General features: G+C 52.3%; 1 protein-coding gene across 3 annotated transcripts in view; it reads right to left on the bottom strand.

The window, feature by feature from the left end:
- Positions 1–12,874, bottom strand: part of RAB11FIP5 (RAB11 family interacting protein 5) — a 38,717-nt gene extending 25,843 nt beyond the window's left edge. For all 3 annotated transcript variants that reach the window (XM_032291731.1, XM_032291732.1, XM_032291733.1), the window contains exon 1: positions 12,232–12,874. In XM_032291731.1, coding sequence (XP_032147622.1) covers positions 12,232–12,662 — 431 coding nt within the window. In that variant the 5' untranslated portion in view covers positions 12,663–12,874. The remainder of the gene's footprint in view (positions 1–12,231) is intronic.
- Positions 12,875–18,571: the final 5,697 nt, after the last annotated feature.

Raw genomic sequence — 18,571 nt, 5'->3', positions numbered from 1 at the left:
GTGTGTGTGTGTGTGTGTGTGTGTGTGTGTGTGTGTGTGTGTGTGTGTTTGAGATGGAGTCTCGCTCTCTCGTCCAGGCTGGAGTGCAGTGGTGCAATCTCAGCTCACTGCAACCTACGCCGGCCTGCCATTCCTGCTGCAGTGACCAAACAGTGAGAGAGAAAGCTCATCCTTATACCAGGCCTCCTGCTGGTATACAAGAAATTCAGACCTATATAGACAATCATCAGTGGACACCGAAAGCTCTGGGAGAAAGGCTGGTGTCAGGGGAGGACTCAGAATAGCTGGGGGGCTAACCATCCAGAACCCACTGCTTCATCAGGGCTTCACTGAGGGTGGGCTGCAGTTAGATGGGCCTCCCCAGGTGAAGCAAGGCTTAGCCAGCCCCTCGGAAGGACTCTTGCCAGGGGGCCTAGTATCCAGGGGTGGTGAATCAGGGTACAGGCCATCACAAGGAACCAAGTAGCCAGGGCCATAATGTCTGACAGTCTCAAGGACAGATGGCCTGGTTCCTCACCAGGTGACAGCATGAACTAGAGGGGCAGGAACTGTCCAAAGGGGGAGATGTGCCACGAGCAGACATAACAGCCGGTTACCCATTTGGCTCCTGACTCAACAAACCACCTATGAAGAGGCATTTTAGATATCAGGACGACTTACATGTGGGCTGAGTATTAGATGATTACTAAGGAATTGTTGATTTTGTGTGAGGACAGGATTAAGGCTATGTCTTTTTAAAGGCACCCGCATCTGTTGGAGTGGGCTGGAGAAGCATACTGAAGCATTTAGGGTGCACTGACACTCTCCTGCTCCCACCTGGGATGATGGTGGATTGACATCAGACTCCTACAGAGGTCGGGGGGGTAGGTCTCGGGCCAGGACACAGGCTTTCTCTCCTTAAGACTGAACCCCACACCCTGCTCTCCTCCCTCAGCCCCTGCACTCATCAGCACCCCTGTGAACACCTGTGAACATATCAGCCCGCCCGCTCACCACTGCACCAGGGCTGACAGCCCCACATGGGATCCTGACAGCCAGCCTGACACCCACCACCCCTTAACAACACAGAGCATACATCGGCGAGATCCCACCCAACCAGAGGAGGCCTCAGCCAGGCCTCTGCTCCAATGTTCCCCAAGTATTTACCAGAAACAAGAACCAAGGTGTCTCTGAAGATCTTATGCCTTGGTGGAGAAGACAGCCACATAGCTGACGGAAGGTGGTGATTGACACCACAAAAATGCACAAATGAAGCGCACAGGAAGGCTCAAGGGGAGGGGTTTGATGATTTCAGGAGGAGGGTGCAGGACATGGCATTTAAACTGGGCCCTAAACAACGGGTGGGAAAGAGGTGAGGATGGGTTAAGGAGACATTTCGGGTGTGAGGGACACAACACACAGACTACAGATGTGCGACAGGAGGAGGAGACTGCCGCTAACGTCACACTATGGAGCCATAGATGTATTCTGGGCCCTGAAATGCATGACAGGGTACAACACAAGGACAGGACTGACACTATGTTGCAGGAAGAGGATGCGACGGCAGGGAAAGGGACAGCAGAGAGGTGAGGCAGGGGACCAGCAAGGGGCAGTCACAGCCCAGGGCAGGTCCCATGGCCAGGCTGACCTGAGCAACTCCTAGTGCCTTAGCAGTTATTTCTCACCATTAATTAGTAAACTGGCACTCTGGTTTATAAAATGGCTGCAGGAGCTAAGGTAACAGTCCAGAGCAGAGGTTAAAAAAAAAATTTTTTTTTAAAGACTGAACTAGGACAGGAACAATGGGGAAGGTAGGAGGGCCGGGGGTCCCCTGGAAGCACCCCCTTTTCACCTCCTGCAGCAGAACTGTGGCAGAGCCCCTCCATTCTGGACTGTCACTACTGCTGGCAGCAGGGACAGTCATCTACCACTTATCTCTCACCACCTGAGACAGGGCCCAAGACGTAGAACATCTTCTAACATGTACTGGGTAAACGACGGAATTGGCAGGGCTCAGCTTCGTCTCAGAAATAAGTTGGAAAAGCAATGATATTAAGGGCATTGTGTGAGAACCACGGTGGACTAGAAGATGGGAGACCTGGGTTCTAATCCTGGCTCTGCCTTACTAAATGGCTTGAAGCAGCCATTTCACCTCTATAAAATGAGGGTGATAAAATCAGGCAGCTAAAGACAAGGTAAAGTGAAACTAGAACTATTATAATCAGAGTTTGGTGAGACAGTTGGAAAACGCTTTTCTCCAGAGCCTCCTCCACCCTGATGCCTCCTCTCCTCTCCCAGCAGCCTGCCTCACACCGGCACACAGGAGCTGTGTGGGCCTCAAGCCAACCCCTGCTGTCTCCCGGCATCCACTGCCTACCCCACCCTTTGATTTGGTATCTACAATAAAACTGCAAGCCAGACATAATTGCAGGACAGGATATGGCCTCTTATCAGGCCAGAAGATGATTCTTATCACCTCCTCTGGCACCATGCCTGGCACCAGCAACTCTTGGAGGGAGCCCAGGTTCTCATTAGCTCCCCCTGCCTCTGTGGGGACAGCTCACTCAGCCCTCCTCAGACTACGGCCAGGTCCAGCCTCCCTCCCTCCTGGGCACACGCACTTCATCTAATCCTCATCCTGGTGCTATAGCTCCAACGGTCTATCACAGTCAGCTCACTCAGCACAAGGAAAAGCTGCAAAAATGCCTGGAGACAAGTCAAACCACAGAGAGCAACAGAAAAAAGATGTAGGGGTGACAGCACAATGTACAGAGAAAAGCATCAGGCTTAGGTATCAGAAATCTGGCTGCCACTAAAGAGTCATGTGACCCTAGACAGGTCAATCTACCTCCTGAGACCCCAGTCTCTGTATTTGCAAAGATGGTGGTCCCCCATCTGCCCTCAGGGAAGAATGAAATGAGGTGATGCTGGAAAGGCACCCTTAAAAGTAGGTCAAACCACACAGAAAGATGTGGGTTGTCTATCAAAGGCCTTTTACAGGCCAGTATCAGCCCCATGTAAGTGAGGTGGCTCAGGACCAAAAAGCAACGACCCTGCCCAGGAGGAAGGAGAGAAGCAGCAGGATGACCGCTCTCAGGGGATCTTCTGGCAAGTGGAAAAACAAAGAAGAAATTCCACTTAACACATCCCCCTCCCAGTGTGCTCCTGACCCCTATTCACACTGAGCAGGAGACTCAGATCCAGGAAGACAAGACCAAGTGGCTATGGTCCCCTCTGCCAAGGTCTCAGTGCAGACCCCACAATAGGGGGAAAAAAACAGTAACTCCCCCACCAGGCTCATGGGAGGTACAGAACTGTGTGGTGAGAATATTGCATCTGGGCAAACAGAAAGGAGGGAGGGAAGAAAATATGCGATGCATTTGCCTCAAAATGCAGAAAATACCTTTAGAAGGTTACACAAGAACTGGTAATATTGGATGCCTCTGCAGAGAGGAGCTAGGTGACTCAAGGCTGGGGCAAGGGAAAGTTTTTTCATTATGTGCCCTTCTGTACCTTTAGAATTTGGACCAGGTGAACTACTCAAAAGTAAATAGGGGCCGGGTGCAGTGGCTCACTCCTGTAATCCCAGCACTTTGGGAGGCTGAGGTAGGGGTATCACTTGAGGTTAGGAGTTGGAGACCAGCTTGGCCAACACGGCAAAACTGCATCTCTACTAAAAATACAAAAATTAGCTAGGCGTGGTGGCATGCACCTGTAGTCCAAGCTACTTGGGAGGCTGAGGCAGGAGAATCACTTGAACCCAGGAAGCAAAGGTTGCAGTGAGCCAAGATCATGCCACTGTACTCCAGCCTGGGCAACAAAGCAAGATTCTGTCTCAAAAAAAAAAAAAAAAAAAGTGACTGGGCGCAGTGGCTCACGCCTGTAATCCCAGCACTTTGAAAGGCTGAGGCGGGTGGATCACAAGGTCAGAAGTTCGAGATCAGTCTGGCCAACTTGGTGAACCCCCGTCTCTACTAAAAATACAAAAAATTAGCCGGGCATGGTGGTATGCACCTGTAATCGCAGGTAGTCAGAAGAGGCAGGAGAATCGTGTCAATCTGGGAGGCAGAGATTGCAGTGAGCCAAGATCGAGCCATTGCACCCAGCCCAGGTGACAGTGCAAGATTCCATCTCCATAAAAAAAAAAAAAGTAAATAGGAGGTAAAGAAAGTCAGGCTGTTTTGCTGAGAGCGGAACACAGGAAACTAAGCTTGGCTCCCCTCACTCACTCTCCTGGCCCAGTCCCACCACAGTCGCAGTTCCCCTGCCTCCAGCTCACCCTGCCTCCAATCAGGTCTCATCTGTTATTCAAGGCCTTGCCTCTCCCAAGAAGCCCACCCTGATCACTCCAACTGGTGAGCTCTCCCTTCTCCTAACGTCCTCATTGTCTCACACTTTTATTTATTTATTTATTTACTTATTTATTATTATTTTTTAGACAGAGTCGCGCACTGTCACCTAGGCTGGAGTGCAACGGAACGATCTCTGCTCACTGCAACCTCCGCCTTCTGAGTTAGAGCGATTCTTCTGCCTCAGCCTCCCGAGTAGCTGGGACTACAGGTGCATGCCACCACACCTGGCTAATTTTTGTATTTTTAGTAGAGACAGGGTTTCACCATATTGGCCAGGCTGGTCTTGAACTCCTGACCTCCTGATCTGCCCGACTCAGGCTCCCAAAGTGCTGGGATTATAGGCGTGAGCCACCCCGCCTGGCTCTCACACTTTTTATATGCTGCTTTGCAGAAGAATTGTCCTTGCTGCATTAGGCTTGTCTCAAACATATTTTAGCCCTTCTAGAGAGAGGGCTATCCACTTCATTTTCCTGGTTTCCTCCACAGCACTGACCTAGGCACAGTAGTTACAATGGTTGTCCAGTAATTGCTTCCTGGATATTGTTAAACAGAAGGGAAAAAATAGCAAATTGACTATATTGCTGCAGGAGGAAGAACAAGATGGCTTGGTGTTTTTTCACAGTAAAACCAGCATGTGACGTCTAAGGAAGGATCACGGAGTCTGGTATGTGCCGATACCCTCAAGCCCTGCTTGAAGGAAGCAAATCTCCCCAGGGTGGAAAGTGCCCTGGCCAATCGTCTCAGGCCTCATTCCACTCTTTTTTTTTTTTTTCTGCTCTGTTACCCAGGGTGGAATACAGTGGGGCAATCATTGTTCATTATACCCTTGACCTCCAGGGCTCAAGTGATCCTCTCACTTCAGCCTCCTGAGTAGCTGGGACTACTGGCACGTACCACCACACCCAGCTAATTTTTGTATTTTTGTAGAAATGGAGTCTTGCTATGTTGCCTAGGTTGCTCTTGAACTCTTGGCCGCCAGTGATCTGCCTGACTTGGCCTCCCAAAGTGCTGGGATTACAGGTGTAAGCCACCACACCCAGCCCTCACTCCACTCCTGAGAGGTATCTGGTTGCAATGATTCCCTCCCAAAGTACCAGACAACACCCCTAGCCTCTGGGACAAGACACAAGGCTAGAGCTGCAGACCAAATGTGCTTAATCCAATAAACCAAGGGCTCACCGAGGAGAAGCAGATCATGCTTACAGAGCACCAAATTAATGCCCAAGATCCATGTCAAGAAGGAGAGAGGAATCCTCAGCAGGCAGCGGCTGAGCACCTGGCCCTGTGCAGAGCAGAGTCATGGGGGAAGACTGAGGTCGGCAGTGTGGTGTGGTAGCCAAGAGCATAGACTCTGAAGCCAGACTGCGTGGGTTCACATCCTAACTTTGCCATGTACTGTGTGCCTTTAGGAAAAAAAAAAAAAGCCAACTCAGTTCAAGTCCAGTGACTCATGCCTATAATCTCAGCACTTTCGGAAGCCCAGGCAAGAGGATCACTTGAGCCCAGGAATTTATGGCTACAGTGAGCTATGATGGCACCACTGCACTCCAGGCCAAGTGAGGGAGCCAGACCCTGACCCCACCCCAAAAAAAGGAAGAAAAAGAAAAATCACTTTACCTCTTGGTGCCAAGGTTTCCTCAGCTGTTAAACAGCACCTACACCTCAAGAACTTGCTGTGGGCAAATAGAAGTCCAGTCTTTAGAATAGTGCCAGCACCTAGAAAGGCCTTCATCAGCAACGAACGAGACCAACCAGGCAACAAAAATAATGCACCAAAACAGAGTGCCACATGCTCCAGGTGTGGGGATTCAGAGCAGGCTGGGGAGGCAGATGGGTTCCGTGATGGCCAACAGATCTCTGGTGTATGTGCCCTCCTTACAGAGGTCTGTCTTGACCACAGCCAGCCCCAGTGGCCCTGTCTGCTCTGAACATCTCCAGGGCTCCCTGTCTAGGCCCAAAAACACAGCACTTGGCTGCAGAACTTCCTCCGAGTGTAGGGGGATATCCAGGTCTCCCCCACCAATAGTCTACACTTGGCCTTTCAGGCCTCCAGCACTGCCTTTGGACTGCACTGCTCTTCCAGGTCAGCAGAGAAGCCCAATGTCCCCATCTCTCTAAAACCCCACAGGCACTTCCACAGAAATCCTGGGACGCATGCAGGGCTCCGAATGCCATCTCTCCTTCACCCCAAATCCTACAGCTCTGTGGGCTGCCAGGGTCTAATGGAAACCACACAGAGCACAGCCTCCACTAAGTGCTGGGTGGTAAGAGTGTGCTGCTCTCCCTCTGCAAGCCTCAGTTTCCTCGTCTAAGCCCTCTTCCAGCTCCCATGCTGCAGTCCCATGAGTAAGAGTGTGCTCCCTTCCCCACTACCAGGTGAACAGAAGGTCAAGGTGGCCTGTGGTACCCCCCCCCACCCAGCAGCTTCTGGGAGGTGCTGGCTGCTCCCGGGAGCCCTGCTTTGGGAGGCCCTGCTTACTGCTCCTGAGTGGCAAGGCCCCAGCTCCACACAGAAGCCTCATGTGACCGCCCAAGCCCTTCTCCTCTCTGGCCACCATTGTTCCCAAGGTAGAAAGAACCTCAGGCCACCTCAGTAGGGGCACAGTAATCAGACTCCTGGGGGGAGGGGACTGCCAGGTGCACAGAGGACTCATTTTTATTACTTGGCTGTGGGGAAGAGCAAAACTGCTTCATGGCAACACCATTTTGCAGAGGAAAGAAAAAGAGGACTGCTTCCCCTAGAGCAGAGCAACGACAGCTCCTGTTCTTATGTTAATCATCTGTCCCTGCGCAGGGTGGGAAGGGCAGGAGAACATCTGGACAAGGCCAGACCAGTGGTTTAGACAAGAACGTCAGAGCACTGAGGTGGCAGCAGTGACAAGTGGGGCGGGCAGCTCCCAGCACAGGAGAAGGTCAGCCCTCAAGGTCGCCAGGATGTGGCTCTGCTGAGCTGTGCCTTGCAGCCAGCTGCCTACAAGGAGGGGCAGGCAGGGCAGAGATGGGGCTGACCACAGGTCCCTTGAAAGTCCCTGGTCCCAGCCAGGGCTCAGGGCCAGAGGCAGATGGGGAGGGTAGGGGAAGCTGCTGGGCTAGAGAAGAGAAGCTGACTAGCCTGACTGAGGAGTCATACTTCCTACCCCACCCCACACCCCCAGACGCTGCTGCTCAAACAACCCCAAATAAAAACTACCCCAAATAAAAAAAATAACTAAGGGCAGTGGAGCCTCTGCATACCAATGACTGGCTTCTGAGTGCAGCCACACCCTTCCTCTGCAGCCAGAGCAGGCCTCCCCAGCAGCCCCACAGGCCTCCCATGCCAGCTGTGGGGCTGGAGCAGGAGCCAAGGCCAGGGGCTCAAGTGACCACGGCCGTTTCCCAAGGAGCAGTCATACCCAGAAGCCAGCAGAGAGAAGGCTGTGGGGTCACACACAATCTGCCCACAACAGTTTCATGCAGGCTGTCTGTGGGCTAGGACATAGATGGAAGCCCTCAAAGACCATCCCAACCTTAGGCCAATAGGATGCATGTCCTCTCCGGCACCACCCAGTGCCCCCAAACCCACCCTCCTAAGGAGGTCTCAGAACACCATGACCAGCCAGGCAGAAGGCTCTTGTCTCCAACCTACATCCTCCACAGCCATGGGTCCCCAAGCTCCCTTGCCCAGTGCCACAGTCTAAGCAGGGGCTGATGGAGCCTTTTGGGGGCCACTATTCATGGTCACAACAGTTTTAGTCTTTGTGATGAAAAAAGACAAACTGATCCCAACTCTAGCTGAACCCACAGCCTTTGCTTTCCCAACAGCCCAGCCTCTAGCCATTGATCCAGCAGGCCCAGGACGATGACCCTGGCCGCCAAACTCCAGGCCTTACCACAGGGATCATTCATTTCACCCCTATCAGGATAAGGGAGAAGGTGGACAGGGGCTCCACATAACAGAGTTGTGCTCTCTCCTCCTTCTCCCGTAAAACACACAAAGACCAGCATTCAAGAGGGCAAAGACCAGGTTTCCCCAAGCAAAATGGCCTTATGGGAGATACCCTGTCTTCTCCAAAACCTTTGCTGCTGCTTCCTTCCCTCCTTCTCCTGATATATCCAGGTCTACTCCCTTGAGGGTGTGATCCACACTAACAGCATAAAGGCCAGAAAGGTCCAAATGATCCATCGGACCCCACAGGGAACAAGAGCACTAACTAACCACCACCATCCCGTCCCTGTCTTGGGAGGCAGGGAGGCAAATACAGGGCACCCACTGGGGAGTGCTAAGAAGAATGTTGGGCCAGGCCTGGTGGCTCATGCCTATAATCCCAACACTTTGGGAAGCCAAGGCAGGTGGATTACCTGAGGCCAGCAGTTCAAGATCAGCCTGGCCAACATGGCGAAACCCTGTCTCTACTAACAATACAAAAATTAGCCGGGTGTGGTGGTGCGTGTCTGTCATCCCAGGTACTCGGGAGGCTGAGGCAAGAATCGCTTGAACCTGGGAGGTGGAGATTGCAGTGAGCCAAGATTCCACCACTGCACTCCAACCTGGGCAACAGAATGAGATGCTATCTCAAAAAAAAAAAAGAAAGAAAAAAAAAGAAGGATGTTGAAGGTAAAAACCTGAAAATAAATCGCTGAGAAGCATCTCAGGATTTCCAGACCCATGGGAACCATGGGGATCCCTGGACAGTTCTACTGAGGGAGGTGGAGATCATTAGTTTCCTGTGTACTACCATTACATTTTGTTTTGAGAATCTCCTCTTCAATTATTTGGAAGCCTCCGATGAAATTCCTCATCTCAAAGACTGCCCCACTGACACAAGACCTTTAGAGGCTGCTGAGGCACCTTCAACCCCAGCAACCATCCTCACACAAAGCAGGGCCCCAGAGTCACCACCGCACTCTCAATATTTTGAGAGCTTCTATGTATCCAGAACTATATTAAGGCTTTTACTGATGATGTCTTATTTAATCTGTACAGCTCTATGATTATTATCATTATCTTTTTAGAAGTGAGGAAGTGGGGTAAGTCCTGCCTGCTGGTAAGTCACGGAACTGGGAGTGAAACCCCAGCCTCCAGGTTTTTAAGCCCTGGGCCGTCCTTCCTTCCCAACAGGGCAGGGCCAGGTCCAGGTAGGGCTGCCAGGGAGGACAGCTGTAGAGCTGCAGGCTTATCTGAGCCTGGCTTCAGGATTGCAGAGGCCTCTCAAGCCCAGCCCTAGTTCTTGAACCTCTAGCAGCAAATAGAACTCAGAGATCTGCAAAGGGCCAGCTCATTTTGTTGGGAACTCTCGTACTCTTATGTGTAATCCATCCTGAGGCTTTCCTAGGCTCTAAGTTCTGGACTCTCTTCCCCATCACATAAGAAGCTCTTCTAGGGCAGGGGAACTCTTCCACACTAGGGCTACCAGACACTGTTACCAAAAGCTCCCTTCACCATCACTGCTCTGTACTCACCACCTACCACGTACAGGGACTGCACTAGGTACTTAAGTTGCATTTTCATTTCATCCCTCACATTAACCCTATGAAGGTGTAAATTATCTCCATTTTACAGATGTGAAAACTGAGGCACCAAGAGTTTACATGACTTGTCACCTGTAAACACAGGTAGCAGTTTTGAGACTGGGATCTGTCCAGTGCCACTCCACAGCCCCTTCCTAACCACAATGGTGCTCTTCCCCACTCAGGTTCTCTCTTGGCAAAGGGCCACCATCTGCCCTGCCAGAAACCACCAGAGCCAACTCCTGGAGTTAAGGAGTAGATACTGTTCTTTTCTACCATTATTCAAAGCTGAGGAGGGTACACCCTGGTCTTCTCTGCCTTGCCCTCTCCCTACAAGGAAGCATTTAGACAGTCTCAGTAGCCCACACCGGGGTGCTCCAGAAAATACCACCAGGATTAGCCAGTAGATCCAGAGGTGTGGACCACTGCGGGGGTGACAGCCCTCCTCCTCTGTCAGTGGGCATGCTGTCAGGTCCAGTAAACTAGAGGACCAGGTCAACTTCACAGACTTTCCTCTGCCCACCCTAACTGACCCTCCTTACTCCTGTTCCCTCCCAGTTCTATAAATAAATCAAGTCGATACATCAGAGAAAACAGCCAGGTGGGTGTGGAAAGATCCTAGTGGAAAAGATGATTTCTATAAAGTAAATTAAGGCTCCCATTCAGATCAAGAGGTGGTAAGTCAAATTCTCCAAGACAGACTGTTCTTGGCTGAAAATAGGACCACCTGGACCTACAGGCTTGGCCAGCTCAGCTAAGGAAGATCCAGAGGCCAAGAGGAAAGCAAGGGCAGGAACTGGAAAAAACAAAGAAGCTGCTCCCCGCAGGCCTGGAGCCTTTTTTTGGTCTGCCTCCTCCTGTTCCCCCAGCACCCCTGAACAGATGTGTCATCTACCAGTCTGGTCAGAGTAGCTGATTGGTGGAGGGCGGACTGGGGGAAGGGGGAGAATGATATGGGGGACAGGCACCTCTTCTGAAAATGGGGTAAGAGATCCAGGGGAGAGCTTTTCACCCCATATACCCACCCCCTTGGGCTCCAGGAACCAGGAAGGAGGGAGAGGACAGAAAGGAGGAAAAAAACAAAACAAGGGCCACGCTATACCACATGATCCCACAGCCAGCCACCAAACAGCAAGTCATGAAGGAAGGAGGGGAGCAGGCCAGGGGATGGGGAGAGGGAGTCAGGTCACAGCTATGCCTGGAACTTGCCCTGCACTATCACCCTCCCCATCCCAGGCCACAGAGAGCCAGCCAAGAAGGCCATTCCACACCCACGTTTCGGAAAACATTCAAGGTCAGATCCTTTCTACCTAAATCCTGCTTTCATTTGGATTTGCACCAAGTTCATCTCCCTCCTCCAGCAAGCCTTCCTGGATTTCTTTACTCAGTGGATGCCATGCCACTGGGGCAAACCTTTACCGCACCTCTCCAGACCTAAGGCACAGTCCTGCCCCAATCCCCTTATCCTCCTATCCAGGTTACTCTGAAGTTAACCATTTGACTGATCCCACAGCAGGCTGTCAGCCCTGGGGACTGGCTTCCAGCTCCTGCCCAAGCCCAAAACAGGAAATGGGGCTCCAAGGCTGAAGCTTTGATCTTGACACAGGCAAGGGTAAATGCTGCCAAAATAAATGATTAAAAAACCCACTGGCCCATTGAGGTGGAGTGACCAGGAGGTAATCTCCCGCTGTGCATTAACCATGCGGCTGCCTCTACCTCCGGCAGGGCAGGGCAGGCAGGCAGGCCACTGGAAAGCTGACTCAAGCGTTTCCTTCCTTTACTTAGGAGCTCCTCCAGTCCCCAGACCAGGGACACAAGACACAGAGGGACAGGATCCAGGGGGGGCATCTCTAGATAGTGGAGGGCATCTTGAGAGCCAGGCAAGAGGCAAATGCCCTATGCAGCCAGCTTCTACCTTTAGTGGGGAAATCAACATTCAACCTCGCCCTGGAGGAAGACACCTGGACTTCCTTCCCCCATAGGGCAAGGCTGTTCCTCTCCACTCCCCTGAGGGACAGGTGCCCGCAGTTCTCCTCCCCTTTGAGGAAAGGGAGGCAGGCCCGGAGGTTCTAAGAATGGCCCCAAGATTTCCCTTCTTGAGGTTTCCATAGCCCCAAAGCCTCTGGATCTCATTCCTAACTTTACTTAACAATCTACTCCTAACGTTTGCCACCACTTAAACCTCCCCCAGTCCTCCCAGGGACCCACCAGTGGCCGAGCCCCTCACAGCGCACGTTAGGGGAGCCTGAAGGCGACCTCGAAATGCGAAGAAGCAACGTGTCTGTCGGTTTACGCCCTGGAGCGCGAGGCAAGGGGCTCGCTGGCCCAGCCGAACTTCAGGGGTCCTGATCCCCCACCAGTCCCGACCGGTTAGGCCTTTAGCCGTTTCTGTGCCCCCGCGCCCCCCACTCACTGCGTGTGCTGGGCGCGGCCTGCGCCGAAGACCTCGTCCAGCGCCACCATAGCCTGGCCCAGGAACTTGTCGACGCCGATGAGTGAGCGGTGCATGGTGGTGAGCACCAGCTCGCAGGCGGCGGAGGAGCCCGTGGCCCAGGGCGCCTGGCCGGCGTCGGCCTCCTGCGCCCGCAGCAGGCCATCCAGGGCGCCGGGCGGCAGCTCGAAGGAGCACTCCTCACGCCACTCTGGGCAGCCGTGCGTCTTCTCCACCACCGACGTGCTGTACTTCTCGCGGCCCACCTGGATCACAGTGTACGCGTCGCTGGTGCTGCCCGCGCCCGAGCTCTTGCCCCGCAGCCCGCGGGCCCGCAGCACGGTCACCTGGACGTGCGTGGGAAGCCAGCGGGAAGGCCCCGCCGCCGGCTCCGCGCCCCGCACCAGGGCCATGGCGGGGAAGCGGCGGGCGAGGGCCGGCCGAGCCGGTGCAGACCCCGGGACCTGGAGACAAACTCGGCCGCGGCAGAGGGCGGTCTGGAGCCGGCTCCGAGAGCCGCCGCCGCTGCGGGCTGGGCCGGGTCGACCGGCCGCCGCCTCCCCGCCCCGCCCCGCCCCGCCGGGCCGCGGGCCGGGCCCCGCCGCAACGTCAGCGCCCCGCCCCCTGCCCCGCCCCGCGCCCGCCGCCCCGACCCGCGTGGCGCTGCGACAGGGCTGCAGGTACGCGGCTTGCGCCCCTGCCGCCGCAGACCTGCCCGGAGCTGGAGGGGGCGGTGCGCGGCCTCTGCAGAGGGTAGGCGGGGCTCTCGCGGTGGCCCCGCCCCTGGCTGGGGGCGCCTGAAGCAACCGCGCCTCGCCTGTAGGGAGCCCGACACCCGCGGCCAGTACAAAAAACCCGCTCTGCGCCTCCAGGCCAATCCCGCGTCTTCCTTCTAGAAGTCCTTGCTCTGGAAAGCCCTTGTCTTAAAAGGGTCCCGGCCCGCCCCTCCCGGGATGGCCATCCTCTTGGCGCGGACTTAGGGTGATGGGCACCCCTGCCGCTCCCCTGACCCCGGGCAGCGATCTCCCCTCCTCCAGTCCGCCCCTGCCCTGGAAAATGCTAGAGTGAAACCGGAGCGACTACCGCCCGGCCACGTGATCGTCCCGCATCGGCGACCTGGAAGCGGGTGAGCTGCCGCTGCCTCCAACCTCCCGGCGCAGTGGACCTGCATGCAGCCAGGCCGCCGCGCGGGAGGCCAGAGAGAGGGGCTCACCCTCCTCGAACTCTGCGGCAGAGAGCTGAGTGATGAATAAATGAGTAACCACATCAATATTTAAGTGTTCACTCGGAGCCTTGGGGCCAGTGTGTCACGGGTTGGGGGCGGAATTATAAGGCCTTGGTGAGGGGTTAAATAACTACTTTCACCCATTATTAAGTGCCTACGATGTGCCAGGGCTCCGGTATTACCTGCATATTTGGTTTATTATTGATAATAACAATGTTTAGTAATTATAGATGCTGGATTTCAGCCAACTCTGGTCTGTATGCTTTTATATGCATTACCTCATTTTATCCTCAGAGCAACTCCGTGGGGTGAGTATGGTTTTTATCCCTATTTTCCAGAAGATAAAATTTCAGCTTAGATGGGAAGGGATGTGAATCCCCTAGAATCCCCTAGATGCCCCCAAAGCCTATACCAAAAAACAAAAACAGAAAACAAACCTGTTCTTTTAAAATAATACACACAGCTTTTTAAAAAAATCAAATAGGACAGAAGAGCTTCCAGTGAAAAGCAAGAACTCCCTCTCCATCCTTCAATCCAGGGATACTGCTTAAAGCCACTGATGTTTTCAGGTCTGATGGTTACCTCCACATCACTACACAACAGGCTCACATAGCTACATCTGGATTTATCAGGACTGACCACTGTCTATTGCTTTAACACCCACTTCCATCCCTCTGTCTTTTGTAGTTATGCTATTATTTTTAGTTCCTCTATACCAGGGATCTCCAACCCTTGGGCCACAGACTGGTAGCTCTCCATGACTTGCTGGGGACTGGGCAGCACAGTAGGAAGTGAGTGGTGGGGCTAGCTGGTGAAACTTCATCTGTATTTACAGCCACCTTACAGCCACGTCCTATCACATTACTGCCTGAGCTCTACTTCCTATGGCATTAGATTATCCTAGGGAGTGCAACCCCTATTGTGAACTGCCCATGCAAGGGATCTAGGCTGCACGTTCCTTATGAGAATCTAATGCCTGATGATCTGTCACTGTCTCCCATCCCCAGATGAGACCATCTGGTTACAGGAAATCAAGCTCAGAGCTCCCACTGATTCTACATTATGGTGAGCTGTATTACTTCATTATATATTACAATGTAATAAATAAAGTGCACCGTAAATGTAAAGCACTTGAATCATCCTGAAACCATCCCTGCCACCCCCAGTCCATGGAAACTGGTCCCTGGTGCCAAAAAGGTTAGGAAGCACTGCTCTATAGAATACCTAACAGGAGAAACAGGTATTTCTTAGGGAGACTCCAGGGCACCCCTTGACTGTCCACCTTCCAAGCCATGCCCTCTATGAGGAATATGAACCTAGGAAAACAATAGAGCAGGCAGAGGAGACCCATGAGAGCACATCCAGCATAGGCCCAGTCCTCACAGCCTCCCACCTTAACTCTTCCATCAGAAAACTGGTGTGGGGAAGTCCTAGGCACCAGCCCCATGGTCCAGCATCCCTGACGATAGCACCTAGCTTTGGAGACAGCCAGATCCGCCTACAGATCTTGGCTGTCTGCCTCTTAGTAGCTATGAAACCCGAAGTTTAAGCCAACTTTCCAACCTCTCTCGGCCATATTTTTTCATCTGGATAATAGGGATAATGATTCTTACCTTAGGCCAGGCACAGTGGTTCACACCTGTAATCCTAGCACTTTGGGAGGCCGAGGCTGGTGGATCACTTGAAGCCAGGAGTTCAACACCAGCCTGGGCAACATGATGAAACCCCATCTCTACTAAAAAGACCAAAAAAAAATACCTGGGTGTGGTGGCGGGCACCTGCAGTCCCAGCTACTCCGGAGGCTGAGGCACAAGGATCGCTTGAAATTGAGCCCTACGTTCCAGCCTGGGCAACTGAGCAAGACTCTGTCTCAAAAAAATAAAAAATGAGGCTGCGTGCAGTGGCTCATGCCTGTAATTCCAGCATTTCGGGAGGCCGAGGCGGGTGGGTCACTTGAGGTCAGGAATTTGAGACCAGCCTGACCAACATGGTGAAACCCTGTCTCTACTAAAAATATGAAAATTGGCCGGGCGCGGTGGCTCACGCCTGTAATCCCAGCACTTTGGGAGGCCGAGATGGGTGGATCACGAGGTCAAGAGATCGAGACCATCCTGGTTAACACGGTGAAACCCCGTCTCTACTAAAAATACAAAAAATTAGCTAGGCATGGTGGCGCGTGCCTGTAATCCCAGCTACTCAGGAGGCTGAGGCAGGGGAATTGCCTGAACCCAGGAGGCGGAGGTTGCGGTGAGCCGAGATCGCGCCATTGCACTCCAGCCTGGGTAACAAGAGCGAACCTCCGTCTAAAAAAAAAAAAAAAAATATGAAAATTAGCTGGGCATGGTGGGGCACACCTGTAATCATAGCTACTCAGGAGGCTGAGGCATGAGAATCATTTGAACCCCGGAGGCAGAGGTTGCAGTGAGCCAAGATCATATCACTGCACTCCAGTCTGTACAACAGTGACACTCTGTCTCAAAAAAAGAAAAAATGAAAATAAGTCATAATCCAACCATACAGAAATAAACACTCTTAATAATTTGTTTCTTTGTAGTCTTTATACTATGTGTGTTTGTTTTTATGGTTTTGAGACATCTAGAGTATAACTATTAAATCTGTGGCCTTTGGAGTCCTGGTTCTACATTTATGTTTGTTTTTATTTTTTGAGACAAAGTCTTGCTGTGTCTCCAGGTGCCAGGCTGGAGGGCAGTGGCACAATCTCAGCTCACTGCAATCTCCGCCACCTGGGTTCAAGCAATTCTCCTGCCTCAGCCTCCCAAGTAGCTGGGGACTACAGGTGCACGCCACCATGCCCAGGTAATTTTTGTTTTTTTTTTTTTTTTTGAGACGGAGTTTCGCTCTTGTTACCCAGGCTGGAGTGCAATGGCGCGATCTCGGCTCACCGCAACCTCCGCCTCCCGGGTTCAGGCAATTCTCCTGCCTCAGCCTCCTGAGTAGCTGGGATTACAGGCACGCACCACCATGCCCAGCTAATGTTTTGTATTTTTAGTAGAGACGGGGTTTCACCGTGTTGACCAGGATGGTCTCGATCTCTTGACCTCGTGATCCACCCGCCTCGGCCTCCCAAAGTGCTGGGATTACAGGCGTGAGCCACCGCGCCCGGCGTTTGTTTTTTTTTTTTAAGATGGGGTTTCACCATGTTGGTCAGACCGGTCTTGAACTCCCGACCTCGGGTGATCCACCCGCCTTGGCCTCCAAAGTGCTTGGATTATAGGCGTGAGCCACCACGCCCGGCCAGTTTTTGTATTTTTTAGTAGAGACGGGGTTTTCACCATGTTGGCCAGGATGGTCTTGATCTCTTAATCTTGTGGTCCGCCCACCTCGGCCTCCCAAAGTGCTGGGATTACAGGTGTAAGCCACTGCACCCAGCTCTACCATTTACTTTATATATATTATCACTCTTGGCTATGAGTCTGTATACTAAAGAAAAATTACATACACACACATACACACACACACACACACACACATCACATTTAACCTTGAAGATAACCATTTAAAGCAAGTGCTATTGTTACCCTCATTTTCACTGATGAGGAAATGGAAGCAGAAAGAGCTTAGGTGATTTTCCCCAAGTCTCCAACTGGAAAATTGCAGAGACTGAGTGACTCTACTGCCTGTGGCACACTACTTTCACACTAGCTTTTTGGTCGTCCAAGCACTAGATCCATTTAAAGTTAAAAAAGTAGGAAGTGTTCTCATACCCATTTTACAGACGAAGACTGAGGTAACCAAGGTTACAAGAGTCAGGATGAACCCCCCACTTTAATAGTGAATTCCTCGGCCGGGCACGGTGGCTCATGCCTATAATCCCAGCACTTTGGGAGGCCAAGGCAGGTGGATCACAACGTCAGGAGTTTCAGACCAGCCTGGCCAATATGGTGAAACCCCATCTCAAAAAATAAATAAATAAAAAGAGTGAATTCCTCAAGGGCTTTGCAAGTGAGGATATCATCACTAAACTTCAACTAACATAAATGGGTCACTCCTTTAGCTGTTGTCTTTCATCTGTTTGCCTGCTCTCCAACATGACTGCTCCTCCCTCCTCCCTCCCTCCCTGCCAAGGAGGAGCAAAGCACCAGGAAAAGGGGAAAGGGTGGGGAGAACTCAGATGGCTCCTCTGCCTCACCTGCCCTCTGGCTCTCTTTCCTCCTGCCTTGGCCCTTGTAGATTGGCAAGCTGAAGCTTCCTGCTGGCTGTGGACTGTGGGAGGGCAGGGAAGCCAGCCAAGGCTCCCATCCCAGGTTGCCTGGCCCTAGAAGGAAAAGGTGGGTCTGCCAGCTGTCTGTGGCTGAAAAAAGGGCAGAAACACCAGATACTGAGGTCTTGGTCATCTAAAGGTGTGTTTCCTCCTCTAGAAGATGAGACCCTCCTCCAACTCCCTGCAGCAGCCTGCATAAGAGTTAGACAAGAAGACCCCCAAACCATCAGTTTCCTCTGCCTCCCCAGGGCTAGGTGTCCTCACTGCCTTCCTGGGCCTCTCTAGTCCATTGGAGGCAGTTCTTGCTTGAAAAGCAGCCGCCTATGTGTAAATTCCACTCATTGCTCCCTCTTCAATATCCCTAAGCCCATTTGCTTTCCCATGCAGACACTTCAACATTTATTTGTCCTGCTCTTCCAGCTACATTTCCCTCTGTTCTTCACCTCACCTTCCCGCAGCCTTGGGAGGCCAAGGCAGGTGGATCACAAGGTCAGGAGATCGAGACCATCCTGGCCATCATGGGGAAACCCCATCTGTACTAAAAATAAACAAAGTTAGCTTGGTGTGGTGGTGCTCACCTGTAATCCCAGCTGTTTGGGAGGCTGAGGTAGGAGAATTGTTTGAACCTGGGAGGTGGAGGTTGCAGTGAGCTGAGATTGTGCCACTGCACTGCAGCCTGCCAACAGAGTAAGACTGCATCTCAAAAAAAAAAAAAAAAAAAGTCCAGAAATAAACACTTACATTTATAACCAATTGATTTTCAACAAAGGTACCTAGACCATTTAATGGGTAAATTATTGTTTTTTCAACAAATGGCCTGGGACAGCTGAATATTCACATGCAAAAGAATTAAGCTGGACCCCTTTCTTATACCT

Source organism: Sapajus apella, unplaced genomic scaffold (assembly GCF_009761245.1).
Source record: "Sapajus apella isolate SASKATOON/1434 unplaced genomic scaffold, GSC_monkey_1.0 scaffold26, whole genome shotgun sequence".
Taxonomy (NCBI): Eukaryota; Metazoa; Chordata; class Mammalia; order Primates; family Cebidae; genus Sapajus; species Sapajus apella.
The sequence above is the reverse complement of the archived record's forward strand: the minus strand, read 5'-3'. Positions and strand labels throughout refer to the sequence as shown.